The sequence below is a fragment of the Mchenga conophoros genome, linkage group LG17 (assembly GCF_057382185.1).
Source record: "Mchenga conophoros isolate Kocher_MC1m ecotype Shallow Benthic linkage group LG17, M_conophoros_male_GT1.1, whole genome shotgun sequence".
Lineage (NCBI taxonomy): Eukaryota > Metazoa > Chordata > Actinopteri > Cichliformes > Cichlidae > Mchenga > Mchenga conophoros.
The window spans coordinates 23561126-23580240 of record NC_140542.1 but is presented as its reverse complement, the minus strand read 5'-3'; the positions used below and the strand labels follow the sequence as shown (position 1 = coordinate 23580240).

At 42.2% G+C, this 19115-nt stretch overlaps 1 protein-coding gene across 1 annotated transcript in view; it reads right to left on the bottom strand.

Annotated features, from left to right (window-relative positions):
- lamb1b (laminin, beta 1b) overlaps nucleotides 1-19115 on the bottom strand; it is a 31113-nt gene that overhangs the window by 8311 nt on the left and 3687 nt on the right. Inside the window, exons 3-23 of the mRNA XM_085251654.1 lie at nucleotides 17600-17732; nucleotides 15769-15842; nucleotides 14692-14880; nucleotides 14539-14602; nucleotides 12047-12249; nucleotides 10764-10884; nucleotides 9632-9820; nucleotides 9155-9331; nucleotides 8449-8561; nucleotides 8284-8363; nucleotides 7505-7640; nucleotides 7274-7432; nucleotides 6231-6364; nucleotides 6037-6157; nucleotides 5613-5799; nucleotides 5374-5517; nucleotides 5059-5290; nucleotides 3631-3794; nucleotides 3173-3397; nucleotides 1724-1941; nucleotides 735-831 (exon numbers count right to left, since the gene is read on the bottom strand). Coding sequence (XP_085107780.1) covers nucleotides 735-831; nucleotides 1724-1941; nucleotides 3173-3397; nucleotides 3631-3794; nucleotides 5059-5290; nucleotides 5374-5517; nucleotides 5613-5799; nucleotides 6037-6157; nucleotides 6231-6364; nucleotides 7274-7432; nucleotides 7505-7640; nucleotides 8284-8363; nucleotides 8449-8561; nucleotides 9155-9331; nucleotides 9632-9820; nucleotides 10764-10884; nucleotides 12047-12249; nucleotides 14539-14602; nucleotides 14692-14880; nucleotides 15769-15842; nucleotides 17600-17732 — 3160 coding nt within the window. The remainder of the gene's footprint in view (nucleotides 1-734; nucleotides 832-1723; nucleotides 1942-3172; nucleotides 3398-3630; nucleotides 3795-5058; nucleotides 5291-5373; nucleotides 5518-5612; nucleotides 5800-6036; nucleotides 6158-6230; nucleotides 6365-7273; nucleotides 7433-7504; nucleotides 7641-8283; nucleotides 8364-8448; nucleotides 8562-9154; nucleotides 9332-9631; nucleotides 9821-10763; nucleotides 10885-12046; nucleotides 12250-14538; nucleotides 14603-14691; nucleotides 14881-15768; nucleotides 15843-17599; nucleotides 17733-19115) is intronic.

Sequence of the window (19115 nt, the reverse complement as noted above, 5' to 3'; positions counted from 1 at the left end):
ATATTATGCCTGTTAAATGTCTCGTTCAGGAAAAGCACATAAAAACAGAGCCTCTCCATTCTTCCCACGTTGCCATTAAAAACAAGAGGACTTCCAATTTCTTACAACTGATAAAATGTGTCTTTATTGTTCCTGATCATATTTCTAATAGTGCCGCTGTCCATCTTAAACAACTAAAAACCGACCACCAGCAAGCTACTCAACACCTGAGCATTACTTTGAACATGTCAGTGTCTACCAGCAGTCAAAAGACTTTTACACTGAATTTTAGTTAATACAGTCAAGTTTTTCTTTTAAAAAACGAGACATAGTTTCTACATTTTCCCTGTAATTTACTGAAATATCCTTTTACATTTTACAATGGGCTCTGTATGTTTGTATAAAATTCTGAGTAAAGAAATATGTTGGTGGGTCAGACTCACTAAGTAACCGGGATTATTTTAGTAGTAATTAATTTCTCCTGTGCTCAGTTTGTCTCACCTGTTACCCTGTTAGTATTCTTGCTATATGCATCCACCCCCCTGTTTCCCACAGCCAGCTGCCAGATAGTCTTGTTCTCACTGACATGAAACTTTCCAGGGATATCCCAGAGTTCCTGATGGTTTCTTGTTTGCATTTTTCTGTCATGTTTAAAGTAGTTCACCGAGTTCTTTCTTGTATACTCCCTAGCAGACTGGCTGACCTTCAAATGTTTGACTCTCTGGTCCTGCATTTGGGTGGTGGTGATATCTTACCATAACATTTGACCTCTGGATTCCCCCAGAAGAGCTCTTTGCACTCCCGGCACATCCGGCCACCAAAACCGGGCTTGCACATGCATTGTCCTGTAACCTGCAGGCAGCGCAAAAAACACAGCGATCAGGTCAGAGCGTTCAATAAACTTCAAAGCTCTTCTCTCCGATGCAGACACAATAAAGCTTTGAAGTTTGGCAGAATTTGTTCCTGCCAGGAAAGAAAATTCCTGTGTCATTCCACAGTGTATTCCGAGACTTCCTTCCTCCGATGGAATGAAGCCAGTAAACACAGAAAGCTGAAAGTTTCGTGTGAGTGAGTGTCATCAGTTCTTTACATGTGAGAGGAGAGAAGCAGATCCTAAACAGCTGGAGTCCATATACAGTATCAAAAACTACTTGAAGTTGTTGGGATGGTCACACCCTACGGTGTGGGGGTTTGGGAAAACCAATCCCCAACACTATGTAAGAGAAAGTTTGGAAACAGCAGCTCATAGATGGACAGGATTTTGTGGTTCATTTCAGATCGTGTTCAGAGAGAGTTAACTGGAGTAGCTGCTGAGACGATGGTGCGGGGGTTTCATTACTTAATTAACTGGAGTTTAGATTTTTTGTTCTCCTGAAATGTCAATACTGTCCTTGGATACATATCCACATGTTTCCATCCACACTGTTTGCTCCGGTTCTTTTCCCAACTGTTACTATAAATACCCATTCGTATATCTTTATACATACATCCAGCCTGGCAGATACAGGAAAAATCTGAGCAGGGAAACCATTCATCTGGCATTGACCTGCTTGGTATGGATAATCCTACCAGAAATAAAAATTTCTAGTGGTATTTGTGCTCCAGGTGGCTCACACCAAGCAACTGAGCACAAGTTTTAGATTTCATCACCTAAAATGTCTCTAAAAGTTAAAAGGCTTACCCAAAAGTTACTGCATGATAGTGTTAAAGGACAAAATATGGTTATAAACACAGTCTGCCTCACCTCATTGCAGGAGGATTTGAACGAGTGGACAGGATCGCAGTCGCAGCGCTGGCAGCCCGTCCCGCTGGTGAGGTTCCACGTATCTGGAGCGCAGCGGTCGCAGTGCTGACCGACCACGTTGGGCTGGCAGGGACACTGGCCACTGCGCTGGTCGCACTGACAGTCATCGGGGGACGAACAGGCATAAGGAATCGTCCCTACTGAATAACACGTGCACTCTGCGGAGTGAAGAAAGAAAGAAACAAGAAAGATGCACCGCAGAATTATGGGAAATTTACTGGCTAGATGGATATTTGAGATCTGTCTATGTTTGTTAACATAGACTAGCTGCTTTTACAGCAAGAAATCAGCAAGTGTTTGTAGTCAAGTCGCCAACTTTAAAATTACAAGTGACCAAAGCAATCATGAGGAGGATTTGGTGCAGCACCTTCTTTGTCCAATATCCAATTCGCTATTTTGGATGTGACGAATTCTCAAGCAATGCTCGCAATATGTCACACAAGAAACCACAACAGACTCCAATTTTAAAACGTCCACCTTTACATTTTGACATAAATTCTCTGGTAAATTGAACTTCTGCGGATTTAACTATTCCAACAGTCTGGGTCCAGTTTAGCTGCTTTTGACTGCTCCTTTGTCACAGGGGGTTGCTACCTGATCCAACCACAAAGGGGATTTGAGGCTCTGGCTAGAATCAAATCAGCAACCTTCTCGTTACCAAGTAAATATGCTAACCACTCTACCATTAGGTCCAAATGTATTCATGATGATCACTTTTGGATACACAAAAAGAAGATGGCAACGATCCAAATGCTAAACTCAGAAAAAAGGTTGTCCACAATCCAGTGGCAGACACTACTTTGACTGTGTCTATCTTTTAAATACAGTCTATAGCACAGGTGTCGAACTCCAAGCCTCGAGGGCCGGTGTCCTGCAGGTTTTAGATGTGTCCTTGATCCAACACAGCTGATTTAAATGGCTAAATTACCTCCTCAACATTTCTCAAAGTTCTCCAGAAGCCTGGTCATGAACTAATCATTTGATTCAGGTGTGTTGACCCAGGGTGATATCTAAAACCTGCAGGACACCGACCCTCGAGGCCTGGAGTTCAACGCCTCTGGTCTATAGCTGGCACTGAGCTTACATGAAGTGGGGGACAACATTTTTTCGTCCCAAATGGTCAGACTAACTTAGATAAAGTAAAAGCAAACGGCCATACGGTACCCAAATTAGGACGACATCTTGCCAATTTACTGATACAACTACTACAAAAGTCAGAGGTCACTGTAATCACATGCACCAAGACTGGGAGGATGTGTACTGGCCTCCTTCTGGCTGTGGCTACAATTATTTAGCAGGAAAGTGAAACCGGCATTACACACAGGAAGCACTAACAAATATATTTTTGGATAACAATAAATATGATGAATCATGTTCAGCTGTACTCACTCCTGCAGCTCTGTGTGGTAGCATTGCCATAGTAACCCAGTTTGCAGTGCTGGCACCCGTCGCCCTGGGTGTGGTACAGGCATTTGAGACAGGCGCCGGTGCGAGCATCACAGGAGTCCAGGTCGTGCATGTCGATGTTGTTGTTGCACTGGCAGGGCATGCAGCGCCCACCGGGCACCAGAGGATTCCCAAAGTAACCCGGGGCACACTCGTCGCACCTGACACCTGGAAGGGATGCAGGAGACAAGTCAGCTGGTATGGTATCGTACATGAGACCTCAAGTTTGTTGCTTTTCTTTTCCTCTTGAATCTAAAGATTGAGGTCTGGCACGCTAATTACAGACTACTGAAGTGTGTTTGTACTTGTGATGAGCGTGTGACGTGAAGACATGTTGACAAAAACTGCACCTGAGCCCCGCTTACATAAAAACAAATCTGTGAAGTGTTGTGTTTACATGCCTTTGTATCCGCGGCCGCACACACACACCAGCTGATTGGTATTAGGCAGAAGGTAACAGCTGTCCGCAAACTGGCGTCTGCTGCGTGGCCCATCAGGACACATACAAGGGCGACAGTATCCGCCTGAACCCAGCTCTGGGTCACCATGGTAACCGCTCAAACACCTGGTAGCAGAAGAAAAGGTGTTAATGGATCCTTCAGTTTAGATCTGGAAGGAAAAGGTTAGTAAAAATCAACTGTTTCTGAGAGACACCTGAGTACTGAAGAAATGTCTGCCCAAACTGCAACGTCCCATATAGCTGCATTCATATAATTTTGCCTTAAAATTACATCGGATAGACTCAGTTCAACACAGGAGAGAAGGAGCTGGGTTTGGATGGGTTGCAAAGCGGCTTGCAGATCCACAACTCCAGCACTGTGCAGTTTTCCTCAGACAACTTAATAATAATAATAATAATAATAATGATAATAATAATAATAATAATCTTTATAAGCCTCTTTCTGCTGCTCAAAAACTAAATAAATAATATAAAATAAAAATGTTGCCATCCATAACTGAACATTTTGATTTATTAACTAGAAATTTCAGGATTTCTTTATTTTCAGGTCATTTTCTCAGAAGTTTGAGTTAATAGGCCAAATTCTTGAGATAACAACCTGAAACTTTAAATTATGAACGGCAAAAAAAGGAAATGGAAGTTTTATTTGAAGTGTCTTCATCACTAGCAGTGTTACGCAAGAAAAAAACCCAAATGAAACGTTTATTCTTTTATTTTCAACCCTGTAATGCCAAGTGTGTCATATTTGATGCGTAAGATTTTGTGAGTTTTTTAAGATTTCTGCATGATTGGAGTGTTTTTTTCCCTAAAAAAACGGAATAAAATGCACAATTAACTTTTCTAAGCAATGAAACTGCACAAGAATATATAAATTTCATTTCTAGAAAATAGTCTCTGTAAGAAGGTTCAATAAACACTCACTAATAACAGTGTTTATAATCCATAAACACGGTCAAATTGAATTTTCTGGTAATTCTTTAATGGTTCAGGGTTTACAGGGATAAATGACAGAAAACTGAATTAACTGAGGAAGTCAGGTTTTTTGTCCTGTTCTTTTTGTAACTGATGCTTGTGCTTATTGTTCTCATCTTTAATTCAAATTTGACAAATACTGTGGGCTAAGAAATGCTATCTTCTGCTGTCCTTATATGTTGCCACCTTTTTTTTTTTAGACATCTACACTCCTTTCCACACATTGGGGTTTAATGGTTAAATCTCCCTTTTTCCTTGACCAAGGAAATGAGTTTTGAGGCCCTTGAAAAGCTATTATACTAATTCTTTTATGTTGAATCTCTATAATATCTGTCTCTACCTCACTAGTATTAGCAGATTTAAGCTACCACCACTGCATCTACATTCACATCCTCACCTCTCGCAGTGGTGTCCGGTGGTGAAGTCTCTGCAGCCCTGACACTCTCCAGTCTGAGGGTGGCAGTACTCGCTGTGGCCGTTACACTGGCACGGTCGGCAATGAGGGAAGCCCCAGAAGCCTGGCAGGCAGTGTGAACACTGGCGACCCGTGGCCCCTGAAACACACTCGCAGTGGCCGGTGGCCTCGTGGCACAAGGGGCTGACAGAGCCCAGAGGGTCACAGTTACAAGCTGTGGGGGTGAAGGGATTAGGATTAAAGAAAACATTTAAACTGAAGATGAACACGTCGACATTGAACTTCAGCTGCACTCACGTCTGCAGCCGGCAGGGCCGAACAGGAAGGTAGCCGGGGCGCAACGGTCGCAGTTCCTGCCTGCGATGTTGTGTCGGCACTGGCACTGACCGCCACTGGGGTCACACAGGGAGCTGAGTGAACCCTGAGGGTCACACTGGCAAGCTGAGGGATGAGATTGGAGGGGAAAGGTGATGAGAGTGGAAGCAGGAACAATTTTTAACATCTTCAGATTCTGAAGATGAAGATGAACTACACACCCATGGCTCCTTTGTGCAGCAAGGCAGAGGCACTGAAGATGTACTGTTTACAGATGTCGGTCATGGGGCTCTTTATGATGCTCTGGCTGTTCTCCAGACATCGATAGCGCTGGAACGTATCCCATGCTTGCTCTCCCACGTCTCCGTGGAACATTTCTAGCTCTCTGACACGGGGCATCAGCACCACCTTTAAAAACAGAGAAGAGCGTAAGGAGCTACTGAGGGCCACTATGGACCAACAGTTGGAGCTTTCACTGGCTTGGAAGGACATGAAATGTTCCTAAAGCAACTGCTTTAGAAAATGAGTGTCCGTGGTCTTAAGTTTTTACATTTCAAGAGAGCCGTACGATCTGAGCAGGACAGGTCCTGGAGTACAGGCAGGACCTGTCTGAACAGGTGTGTGTTTGTGTGCAAAGCCACATACCGAATCGATGAGTGTGTACGGGTTCTGGACGGTGCTGACTGACGAGTAGAGAGGCAGATTGAGTTGGATCGTGTAGTTCAGCCCTTTCTCAAAACACACCGGCCTCACCAGCAACACATGTCTGAAACACACACACAGAGTTAGTTTATGTGTCTGTGTGAGCATGTTCAGTGTACAGTAAATGAATGTTTTACCTGGATCCAGGTGGAAGAGAGATCGACTGCTGGTCTCCGCTCTGGAAAGAGTTACTGCAGTGACTGGAGTAGTTTGGAGGGTTGAAGACGGGGCGCTGCACTTGGATGTTCACCTCCTCCCATTGCTCCGGTAGCTGTCGACAAACAAACATACATGTGGTATTCCTTCATCGTTCCTCCGTCTTTGTTTCTGTTTGAGTGTATTTATTCAAATAAACTGTCCATAGGCTACCCTGTGTCACATGTTTCATGAAAAAGAGATAGTTGGCATTCAGGCAAAGTTTTTCCCAATCTTCTGTCCAACTTTGGTGAATGAATTATTGCCCTAGTTTCTTGTTCTTAGCTAACAGGAGAGGTACCCGGTGTGGTCTTCTGCTGCTGTAGTATTCAGACATGCTCTTCTGCATACTTTGGTTGTAACGAGTGTTTTTTTTAAGTTACTGTTGCCTTCGACTTGAAACAGTCTGGCAATCCTCCTCTGAGAACTGCCGCTCACTGGATGTTTCCTCTTACTCGGACCGTTCTCTGTAAACTCTAGAGATGGCTGTGCAGTGTACTGCTGATCTCAGTAGATCGACAGTTTGTGAAATACTCTGAGAAGCTCGTCTGGCACCAACAACCATGTCATGTTGAAAGTAACTTAAATTTGAGCTTCAGCAGGTCATCTCGAGCACATGCCTGAATGCACTGAGTTGCTGCCATGTGATTGGCTGATTAGATATTTCTCTAAACAATGGTATTCCAGTTGGCAAACAGCTGTCACATACTTCATATTTATCAACACTTATTGATGAACTAGATAACTCAGGGTTTATGTAGAGAATATTTTCATTTAATTAATGACGGAAAGGACAGGAGATTGACGTTTGCACGAGTTTTCTGCCTGTTTGTCTGCCTGCTCAAAAGATTACGCAAAAATATTCGACCAAACTTTAGGAAAATGTTCAGTAAAGAAAGAAACCATAAAAAGTTAGTGACAAAGGTTCTTTCAAAACGCCATGGAGCAATAACCGACTCTGAAATATGCAAATCATTTGTGTTACCTGTGGCTCATAGCGTATAAGGATGTCATAGTCCATGGACTCGGGAATATTGTCGATGCTGAACTCTAGATAGGTTCCTTCTGGCACATTAACGAAGCCCATACCAGTCCACGTAGGACTCCGACCTTCAGGATAGGGCCGAGGTACCAGCGTCACGCCCTGATGGGGAAACAAACGTTCACAAATCTGGAGGGAAAAAAAAGCACCACAAGCCGATGTGAACACACTCACAGGGCCGCGCTTGGCGTCCTCTGCCTCGTATATGTAGTGATCCAGAGCCATGAAGTAGTAGCCGGACTCGACCTGATCGCAGCGGCGCCCGAACATGTGCTCCCTGCACACACACTGTCCTGTGTGAGGATCGCAGCTGTGGAGAGATGGCAGGTCGGAAAAAGAAAGACAAAGTTTTACACATCCACATGCTTAAACTATTTTTTTCCTTGTTTATAATTTAATGAAAATGGTGAGATCTTCCATTAATTTCATTGCTTCCTGTTAGACATCTTTCTTCTTTAGAGGCAAAACAGCTGCACATCTTTCTGCAGGAGCTGTTCTATTTAATGGTCAATGGTAATCTCTTCTTGCCTCCATGTACAATTGTAAAATGTATTTTAATAAAAAATAACTAATATAGAAACATGCATCTGTCTAGCATAGACCTTCACTTTGGTTAAGAAGTGGCCTGAGTCACATGCAAACAGAAACTTCTGGAGGTGAAAATATGCAACCATAAACTGCAGTTCCTAACCTGGCCACTTGAGGCTGTCTTAAAAAACAAGCCAATCCCAAAGACACAAAACGCTTTACTTTACAGCAGTGAAAAAGCCTGTTTGCAGACTTATATGAAAACTGCTTTATTGGACATTTTTCCAAAAATTAAGGGTCATTTTATGCTCAAAACATTTTTGTGATGAAGGAAACATTTGGTCAGCTGGCATGAAATGACCCACTTACCTGTCATATTACTAAAACTAAACACAGATGTTTTTAATATCATTAATTACACCTACTCATTGTTGACAGCCCCGCCCTGGTCACAGTCACATGGTCTGCAGCCATCCATGTCATTGGACAGACCCCAATGCTGTGGCTGTAAAAGCAGAAAGCAGATGTTTATGAGTAATAAGCGCACTAAGGCAGAGAGGAAGGTATCCAGAGTGAGCGTGGATCCGTACCCGACACTGATCACAGTTGTGTCCTTCGACGAGGCGTTTGCAGAAGCAGCGTCCTGTGTCTGAATCACACGGCTTTCCTCCTGGCAGCATTCCCAGCGGATTACAGGTACAAGCTGCCAAAACGCAAAACGAAGCAACAGGATAAACTGCATCAGCCTGTCTGACTGTAGTTACTGTATGTTTATCTATACTGAGTATGTTTGTGTCTATTTTCATTTGAAGTTCTGTGGTATTACTATGATATTTTATTATTATTGTCTTCCTCGAACCAAATCACTTCAATTTTTTTATCCTAAAATTCCACAAATGTACATATTAACATGCTGAAATTAGGGTATATTTAATATACTATGATCTATTTGAATTTTAAAATGTAGAGGGACTTCTCTATAGATTATACAGGAAGTAAGAACTTTGTGCTGCATTATTATTTGCACAGCGGATGGATTCACATGTGTGATTTGGCTGATTTTGCACAGGATGCCCTTCCTGATCTAACCTCCCATTCATCTGGATCTGGGACCATCGACATATTTAGAGTTTTCACCAACATACCAACAACCTTAACCTTAGTTTAAGGTTTGCTCGGTTTTTCAGGCTTTAATTACGAATTAACTCACTTTATTTTGTAGCATTTTGTTTCCATCTCCTTGTGTTAACCTTTGCTTTAATATGATTTCATAAGAAAGCGTATAATCTGACTTACGCAGGCAGCCATGTGGCCCTTGTCCCAGCCCGTAGTGTCCTTGTCTGCAGTGGTCGCAGCGCTCTCCTTCCACATTGGCTTTGCACCGACACTGACCTGAGATCAGCCCGGCAAGCACATCTGTCCTCGGGTCACACAGGCCACCCTCCAGAGAACCGGAAGGCTCGCAGTTACAGGCTAGAGAGAAGAAAAAGACATTAAAGAGATTAAAAAAGGAATGGACACCAGTTAGTGCACCAGGAAAACATTCAGCGCCTTAATACACAGTATAAGGCTCAATATGCCAAAGATATCAAAAATATATCATATGTAGCAGGATGTAGTTTGTAGCATCACTTCTGATATCACTAAGGACAATTTAGTAGATTTTTTGCAGCTTATTCCAAACTTACAAATTCTTTACTCTGATTTTATAACAGATGTTTTCATGTTTTCTCTCATGATAGACTGAACTGCGGTTGCGTAGCAGTGACCTACGTTCACAGACGTTTGGGTCCCTCAGGTTTCTGCTGGGGTGCTGGTAGAAGAACGGCGCGCACTGCTCGCACTGTCGGCCCAGCGTGTTGTGCTGACAGTCGTCACACACGCCTCCGCTCACGTTGCCGGACGCCACGTACACGGCCAGGTCAAAGTGGCACGACGTGGAGTGCTGGTTACACTCACACTCTGAGAAAGAAGGAAAGTGAAACATAGACTTTGAGTTTTCTTTGAAAACAGAAGAGCACATTTCCTGTTCACATTTTCAGTGTTTTCATAACTTTACTACCAATTAAAAAGTTTACATCCATCCATCCATCCATCCATCCATTCGCTTCCGCTTATCCTTTTCAGGGTCGCGGGGGGCGCTGGAGCCTATCCCAGCTGTCATAGGGCGAGAGGCGGGGTACACCCTGGACAGGTCGCCAGTCTGTCGCAGGGCCAACACACAGGGACAGACAACCATTCACTCGCACATTCAAACTTAGTGGCAATTTGGATTATCCAATTAACCTATCCCCACAAGTTGCATGTCTTTGGACGGTGGGAGGAAGCCGGAGTACCCGGAGTGAACCCACGCAAACACGGGGAGAACATGCAAACTCCACACAGAAAGACCCCAGCCTGATGATGGAATTGAACTCAGGACCTTCTTGCTGTGCAGCATTTGGGGCGATCGTGGCTCAAGAGTTGGGAGTTCGTCTTGCAATCGGAAGGTTGCCGGTTCGAGCCCGGCTCCGACAGTCTCGGTCGTTGTGTCCTTGGGCAAGACACTTCACCCGTTGCCTACTGGTGGTGGTCAGAGGGCCCGGTGGTGCCAGTGTCCGGCACCCTCGCCTCTGTCAGTACGCCCCAGGGTGGCTGTGGCTACAATGTAGCTTGCCATCACCAGTGTGTGTGTGAATGGGTAAAAAGTTTACATTCAATTAAAATACGCAAACCATTTTTTACCCCTGGAAGTTTCACTGCTTCCTTTATGATTAAAACATTATCCTACACATATCAATTAAGCGTTCTTTGACTGTCAGTCTCCCTGTTCGCTGTCAGTACTGTCATCATGTTTGTGGAGATCTTACTCTGAGTTTAAAGAGCTGAGAGCTGTAGACAGACTTTTCCATGTTTGTGTTCTTACTCTTGCAGGCGTGGGTGTTTCGTCCCTCAGCAGGCCTCCAAGGCAAATCGTGATAAAAGTCTTGGCAGCGCTCGCAGTTCAAACCCTCAGTGTTGTGATTGCACATGCACCGGCCATGGACCTACACACACACACACACACACGCACGCACACATATACAGTAATAGCTTATTACTGATTTAACCACCACAAATGTCTGATAGCCAAATATATTTGTTAATATCAGTTTATTAAAATATACGAAGCTGAATCAGGTTTCTTCAGCACTGAAGTGCTTTTTTAACATTTCAGGCTTGACAAAATTATTATAGCCTGGTTCTACTGGAGGTTTCTTCCTCCTAAAAGGGAGTTTTTCTTTCCCACTGTTGTCAAAGCACTTGCTTGTAGGGGCTCATCTAATTGCTCGGGTTTACTCTGTTTTCCTAGCCGTATTTTATGGTCTTTAGCACACAATATAAAGTGCCTTGAGGCAACTGTTGTTGTGCTTAAAAGAAATGAATTGAATTCACACACCTTCCTCGCATCATCTCATCCCCAGTGGTAAGATTTCTAAGAAAAGTCAGAATTCTGAAATTAAAAGTCAGAATTCAAAGATTAAAGTCAAAATTCTGACAAAAAAGAATTCTAAAAAAAAGTCAGAATTCTGAAATTAAAGTTAGAGTTCTGAGAAAAAAGTCACAATTCTTAAAAAACAATTCGGACAAAAAAGTCACAATTCTAAGATTGAAGTCAGAATTCTGAGGAAAAAGTTGGAATTCTGACAAAAAATAATTAATTAATTTTTTCTCAAATTCTGACTTTTTTCTTTGAATTCTGCTGAAGAATTCTGACAAAAAAAAATTCTGAGAAAAAAAGTCAGAATTCTTTTTTTGTCAGAATTCCGACTTTTTCTCAGAATTCTGAGATTAAAGTTAGAATTTTGAGAAGAAAGTCAGAATTCTGACAAAAAAAGAATTCTGACTTTCCCCCCAGAATTCTGATTCCAACGTTTCTGACTTTAATCTCAGAATTCTGACATTTTTCTCAGAATTCTGGAAAGCAAGAAAAAAAGATGTGCCCACTTTTTTATTTTCCCGTGGCCCTAATCCTCTTCCGTAACTCACTGATAAACACCATGAGATCCAATTTATTAGACTTATTGCATGCTTGTTTCATCATTAAATTAATTCTTTTAGGTTATTACTTTGTGTCATGGTCTGCCTGAGCAGAATAAGTTTAAATTAGATTTAAAAATGGCAAAAATGGTGTTTCTCGCCTTTTCTTTATATGCCTGTGTGACGTACCATGCCCTCTGCACTTGTCGGCGCTCCATCAATTGGGGCACACTCGGAGGCGTGCCCATAGCAGAAGCAATTTCCCCGGACGACCATGTCATAGAGGGCGTAGTAGTACTTATCCTTCACCTCGTCGCTGGAGTCGAGCAGGTTGTCACCCAGAGTGTGGAGCTTCATGAACTTCGCCCTGAGGTTCGTGATCTTCAGCATGTCTGTGTACACACAGGAATGCATTATTAAAATGGTTACACACGCACACACACACACACACACACACACACACACACACACACACACACTGTTTTACAGGGAGATTAGTATCTCGCCCGCAGACATCTGTGAAAGTGTTTCATTAAATCCAAAGCATCTATGTTTCAGTCAGGATCACTTTCATCACATTGAGAATATTACTATTATTAATATTGTTATTATTATTATTATCATTATTGCATCTGCATTGAACAGTATTGTGTGGGATAAAAATTAACACAGAAACAATAAGAAAAAGAGCAACTATATTTTAAGTGGGTTGCAAAAGGCTTGCAGAGGCAGCAGAAGCTGCAGACTGGCTAAAGCTAGCCAGTTGGTGCACCCAACGTAAGGTTACTAATGTACCAGAGTCCAGTTCTGTTTGTTACTAATGCACAAACAGAACTGGCCCTTGAGCGCCAGAGTTTTAAACTTTGTGGGAATATTTGTTTATTATTTAATGTCTTTGTGTTTTCAGGTTGTAGTATCAGTATCAGTAGGTGATTTCCTGTTTTATTTTGACATTCCTCAGTTTACTTCCCTGTTGTTTTTCAATATGTGTTCTAAAAGTCTGGATTTCTATTTTTGTTTTCTTGGATTTTTGAACGGTTGTTTTTTTCCACCATTAAAGGTGTGCTTTCTGTTTAACCCGTCTCCCTGTAGAGTCTTGCTTGTGAGTCCAAATTCCCGCAAACTATGACACATTGGCCCCACGTATAGCGCTCCAGCCTCCCACCAAGAGAGTCTGAACTAGGACTGACCCTTCTTTTGGAGTTTGACTCTTCTCCTGCATGAATTTGCTCCAAGAGCTCCAGTTTCCCCCGCTGTGTTAGGTTAATGCTGCCTGTCTTGCCTGCAACATACTCAGAAGAGATTCTTCATCACAACCCTTAAAGTCTCAAACTGTGAGTCTCATTCCTGTCCATAAAGGCTCAGTGATGTCCTGCTGTGTTAAGTGCACAAGGGCATTTTGAGCCCTTGATACACACGCAAGTCTCCTTGACAACACAGCACAGTTTATATCACTGTGACATTAAACACAAGGTTTCAGGGGACAAATTGCATGTGCTTTATTTATTTAATTGAAGTTATGCTCAATTCTGAAAGTTGGACAGAAATATTTCCACTTTTTCCCTTCCCTCCATAAGACCGGAGGCGGAAAGATTTACAGATAAAATGCTCAAGTTTCACAGCCATGAAGAAAGTGAAAATGCAAACTACATGGTCCCAGACCGCAGCAGTTGTTTGACTCGAAACAATTTTAATCTCCACATTTCTACTTTTCTTTTACTCAAAATTAACAGTAATATTTTTTTAAATTTCACTTTCGAACTAAATTAAAAAGAAAATGCTGATTCCATCAGCTTAAAGTACTAATAGAGGACCTGCTGAAACTGTACCAGAGTCCATGAACGAGTCAGTATTTTGGTTTTATTTCTTCTCACTGATTTCAGAGTTTCTGAGCGTGAGGATACCGCCGCAGTTCCTTACACACCCACAGCGGTTACCATGTACTTAACATGAGCCAACTGCATGTGTGTGCGATCAAGGAACAGAGGCAGTGTGTGAGGTTACAAAGTCCAAGTTGCTTCCACCTGAGAAATTCTTTCCAGTGTTGGTCCTGTCTGATCTCTGACGCCTGCAGATCTGCTACAGGTAGCTCAACAACTGCTGACTAAAAGAAATCATTCTGGTATCCTTCTGTGGTACGTTCAGAGTCTCACTCAGGTTAAATCTTTCATCAGTTTCATATTGGTTTTATATAAGTTTCCTGTAATCTGGTACTAATTTGATATAAAAGAGTGGCTGCATTCAATTAAGTAATTTCGGATTAACCAGTTTTATTAGTCAGAGATGCTGTGACACAATCATCTAGCCATCACTTGTCAAACTCGCTCAAATCCTTACACTTTCCCATATTTCCTGCTTCTAAAACATCGACTTTGAGGGCAAAATGTTCACTTGCCCCTAATTTATCCCACCAGCTAACAGGTGCTGTGATGAAGAGATGATCACTTTACCTCTCAATAGTCATGATGTCAGTGTAAGCATATTTACAGCCTGGTTTCTGCCAGGATTTTTTACCTTCTGAATGGTAAAATTACCTGCATTGATTAGATTTTTTCCCCTCAAACTTGGCATGAATCATCTATTTACTCATATGAATCCATTTCAGATTTTAAAAGAGAAAGCTTTATCTTAAAGGGTCACAAAAGTAAATGTTTGAGTTTCTAAAACCAGAAGCAGCTCACTCTGTATCCTTGTGCTGTAGGGGTCGTCAATGTCAAACGCGGGGTCCAGCACTCGAAAAATCACCTAAGAGACACGAGGGGGGAAAGGTAAGAACTAAAAATATGGAAAAGTTTGTTTTCAGAGGGAGGGAAAAAATGCAAACACAAACTAGCCTCTCCCTCAGTGGATGGTTCGATATCAGAGTAGCGGGAGTCGCAGATGATGTCGTCCACTCTGACCATGGGCCCGGTGAAAATGCCAGGGAAGGTCGAATTGCAGTCGTAGGCAAAGTAACGATAAACCTGCCACGATTTTCCGTTGTCCATGGAGCGCTCGATCATCATGGCAGCCGGCCGAAACGTCTGCAGGCAGATAAAGACCAACAGGCATCTTATTACTGTAACTGATACGACTGTTTCTTTTATGGCCACTGCATCACTCACATATGAAAAATAAATAAAATGATATTCTGCCTGAAGACTGGGCGGAAATCTACTGACGTCTACATTAAGCCGTAATAAGGGAACATTTTTTCTAGTGTTTGGGGGTTTTTTTTATTACATAAAAAGGTTGAAATAAAAACAATTTAACACGTAAGAGTGATTCTTCAGAGGACAGAGAGGATGTGTTAATCTCCATGTTTTTTTAAGCATCTTTACTTAATCTGGTATTTATAGTGACATGTTTGTGTGCCTTAAGTTTAATATAAAAACGTCACTCTAAAACTTTTTTTATATGATGCATGTGACGGTGAAAAACAGATACCCACCTTATTTCAAATTATTTGGAATATTTTTTCGTAAGATTTTGACACCATAGTGGCATTTAACCAATATTTTAATAAAATATAGCCTACATGCACATTTTCTGTAATAGTTCTCTGTTTAAATCAATTATAATTTATACATAATAAGCTAAAATAAACTAAATTAGCTGATCTTTCCTGTCTTGGATGGGCCGGATGTGCATTGTGTCTCTGAGAGTGTTTGGACTCTGACGTAGAGCTGCTGAGTTGATGAGAGGCAGCTCCAGCTGGCCACCATCAAAGCCGAGCAGCCACGAGAGGCGAGCTGCATTCTTTTACTTGCCCTCTCCCTCCTCTTCCTCCTCCGCCTCCTCTTCCCACCGTTCTCAGGAGACTGATTTTCAGTGTTTCCCCACCACAGCTGTTCAACACTGTGTTTTTCTGCCTGCCCTGGGTATGGCAGCAGTTGTATGATGTGTGTGTGTGTGTGAGGGAAACCAGGCACCTTGAAGGTCATGATAAGGTGTGTGAAATGAAACTCCGCCTCCAGGTCAAGCTGGATGATCACGTTCTCCACACCTGCAGCAGACAGGAAACAGGAAATACACATTTCAAGTTTTTCGCAGACTGATTTCTTCACACGCATTAACATGCGTTCGACTCTTTTACGCAGTTAAAGTTAACACAGTCAGCTCGCTTTCTTACGCTGCAGTTACTCAGCCAACAGTAACATCATAAATTTACTTGCATGCAAAACTTTATATGTAAAAACATTCAAAGCAGAGTTTGAATTTAAAAACAGCAGCTCGGAGGACTTGGAAGATTCCTGTGGGGGAATTAGGAAATCCCAAGTGGCTCCTGCAGCTTCCTGCTGTTTGAGAACCATCTGCACTGCTGGCCGCCGCTCTGCCGTGACTCACACCTCTGACAGATTCCCACCGCTCTGCAGGAACAACTGCATGGGAACCAGCTGCACTGGGATCACCATGAAGGATCCAGCTAAAGATTTTACGATGCGGATTCATGGACTTAATTTCACAGAGAATTGCATATAAATGTTCTCCAGCTTGTTTGGAATAAAGCAAACTAAACACAAGTTGGTATATTTAAACAACCTGACTGCAGCGTATCAGGTGCACTGATGTTTGTGTATGTTGGAGAAGACGTTTGTTGCTGTGGTTGAGACACAGGTTAGGATTCATGACTTCCAGAAGTGATGTAAGTTGCTGACTGAGGAATGAGTCAAACAAGTGATGTTGAACTTGGCTCGCCAGTTTTCACACAAGCATCTCTTGAGAAAAGTCACAGAAAACTTTCATGGTAAAACTAGAGCTGTCATGAGAGCAAAATGAATTCATAAAACCAAAAGAAAGTCAAACAAAAATGTCAAATTTAAGAAAATTTAAGAAAATAAAATAGAAAACTTTAATGACTTATTATACGATATGTTTGTTCTCATGTTATTGTATGCGATGTGTATATTTTAGATTATATCAGAGTTAAATTCATCAAAATTTGACCTGTGCTTACTTTCTTCCTTCTATGGGAACTTATTTTATCCACACAAACTTTAAACAAAGCTTTAGGTGCAGGAAGACGTTTTGTGTGCACTGAATACATTTCCCATGTAACCCCAAAAACTTGAGTTGTTCAAATCCACCAAACTTTATTTCAAACTGCAATAATTGACCAGTTTGACCAATTACCAATAAAATTAACCAAACATACCAAATAAGTACAATTTGTTTAAATGATGCACAACGTTTGCACAACTGGGTGATATTAATAAGGTTTCATAGAAAAGTCTCATATTAATGAATCTGGGTTTGTCTACATCGAAATGGTACAAAATAAAAAGATTGGCTGGTAATTTTGTCAGTGGAAGAAAATCATGAGTGGAATCGTAAAAATTACAACCACAATCCTCACATTTGGGAAGGATTTGGTAGTTTTAAGCTTCACTGTGAAGCTCCTCCCTGTACCAGTGGATAACAATGAAACAGGTGATTACAGGTGAGAAAACCTCTCAGTTAGAAACTGTCTCTCCGTGGAGCTCTTAAAGCTCTCCTGTCTCACGTCACGCTTCTCATTTTTTCCACTTTAAAGTCAAGTGTTGACACACATCTGTTTCTTACCCGCACACCTGTTCTCCTCAGCGCACCTGTAAGCCCCACCCATAAGGACTGCTGCTATGAGAGGCTCTGTGATCGGTCTGCTCATTACTGAGCTCAGTACTCATGAGATCGGCCTCTGTGAGGGCTCACACGCTATTCTCCCTCAAAAGTAAACAGGAAACACCCCTCATCTTGTTTCTCTAGTGCGTTTGTGTCTCTCACCGTTCTCCGACTGCCACCAGGTCTTGAGGCGGTTTGGGGCGAAGGTGGTGACCACGTTCTCGATGGTGTGGCTGATGTCGTTGCTCTCCTCGTCGTACATCTCCCTGGAGTCGCACACAAAACATTTTGTCTCCTGATGGACAGGAAGTGCGAAAGCGTCAGTTCGCCATACTCTTGATGTGCCAGAAATAGCAGCTGATTCATTAACATTAAAGGACATCGGACAGTTTTCTTAGGGACTGTTTCTTGCATAGAACGTGGTTCAAATGGGGTGAAACGTTTAGGCAAATTTTAATTGTAGATAACAAGCTTAAAATACACAAGATCTTGTAATTTTACAAAAAACTGTTTTTTCTGTTTTTATATTTTATGCGACAGTAAATATGTTTTTTAATGCAATCCAGCTGCTATGATGTGAGTGTTTTAATGTGAGTGCTAGTTTTACAGTGTACCTAAATGGGAGTGTTGTATATTCCCACAGAGGGGAGCAGACTTTACAAAAAGCATCCACAGTTTTAGAATGAACTATTCAACAATGCCCTATGGAGGTAAGATTGAAGTGTCCACATACTTTTAGCCATGCAGTGGTTTAACTGATGAGCTGGAAGAGATGAAGTCAGTAATGATGTACAGTGTTTATGATACTGCTGCTGCGCTTCTCTGTGCCGTGTCTGTTTAATAATCCCCTCCACTGCCTCTGGGATCTGCACGCCAGATGGTTTGGCATGTACGCAAGCTAAACTACAGTTCACACACACACACACACACTCTTAAATGTCACAATATTTCCGCGTGTGAATAAACAAAATGAGTTTCTCAATTTCACCAAGCTCTGAGCCAACTATGTCTGCGCTGAAATGGGAGTAGATTCCGAACAAGAGGCTCCACTTAGTAGGAAAAAAGGAAAAGAAAGCCAGCTGCTTGAGTCAGACTTCTTTCCCTCCACTTCATCTGCAGCTCATATTTTAGGATTGTGCTCATCCTCAGAAGTCTCAGATGGCCTCACAGCGAGCCTGTGCTTTCATAAAAAACACCATTCACACACAGGACTCGCTAAAGGCTGTTTGATAAAGACAGAGTATCCCCTTCGTCGCCCCCGGCCCGCATCCACACAGGGAAGGCTTTGTGAGGCGCACAACGCTTTTATTGTGGAGGGGAATGTCTGAACTCCCACTCGACATTATATACATGCGCATCCTCACACACACACACACACACACACACACACACACACACAATCATAATCAGAGAAACAGAGTAAAATAAAGTTTCTGTGTGCTGAACACCATCACATGTTTGAGAACAGTTGGAGAAATCTCCACGTCTATTTGCTCTTCGCTTATCTCTAAAACTGTACACGTGATCTGCTTCAAACTTGGCAAGTGTGTTGCTTGGGTAACAATTTGATGTGATGCTAAGTTTGAGGTCATTTGGATCACCCGTTCTCTTATTTAATGCTGAAATATTACCTACAGTAACTGTTGCTTGCGCCACTCTGTGCTTAGGGTGAGGGGCA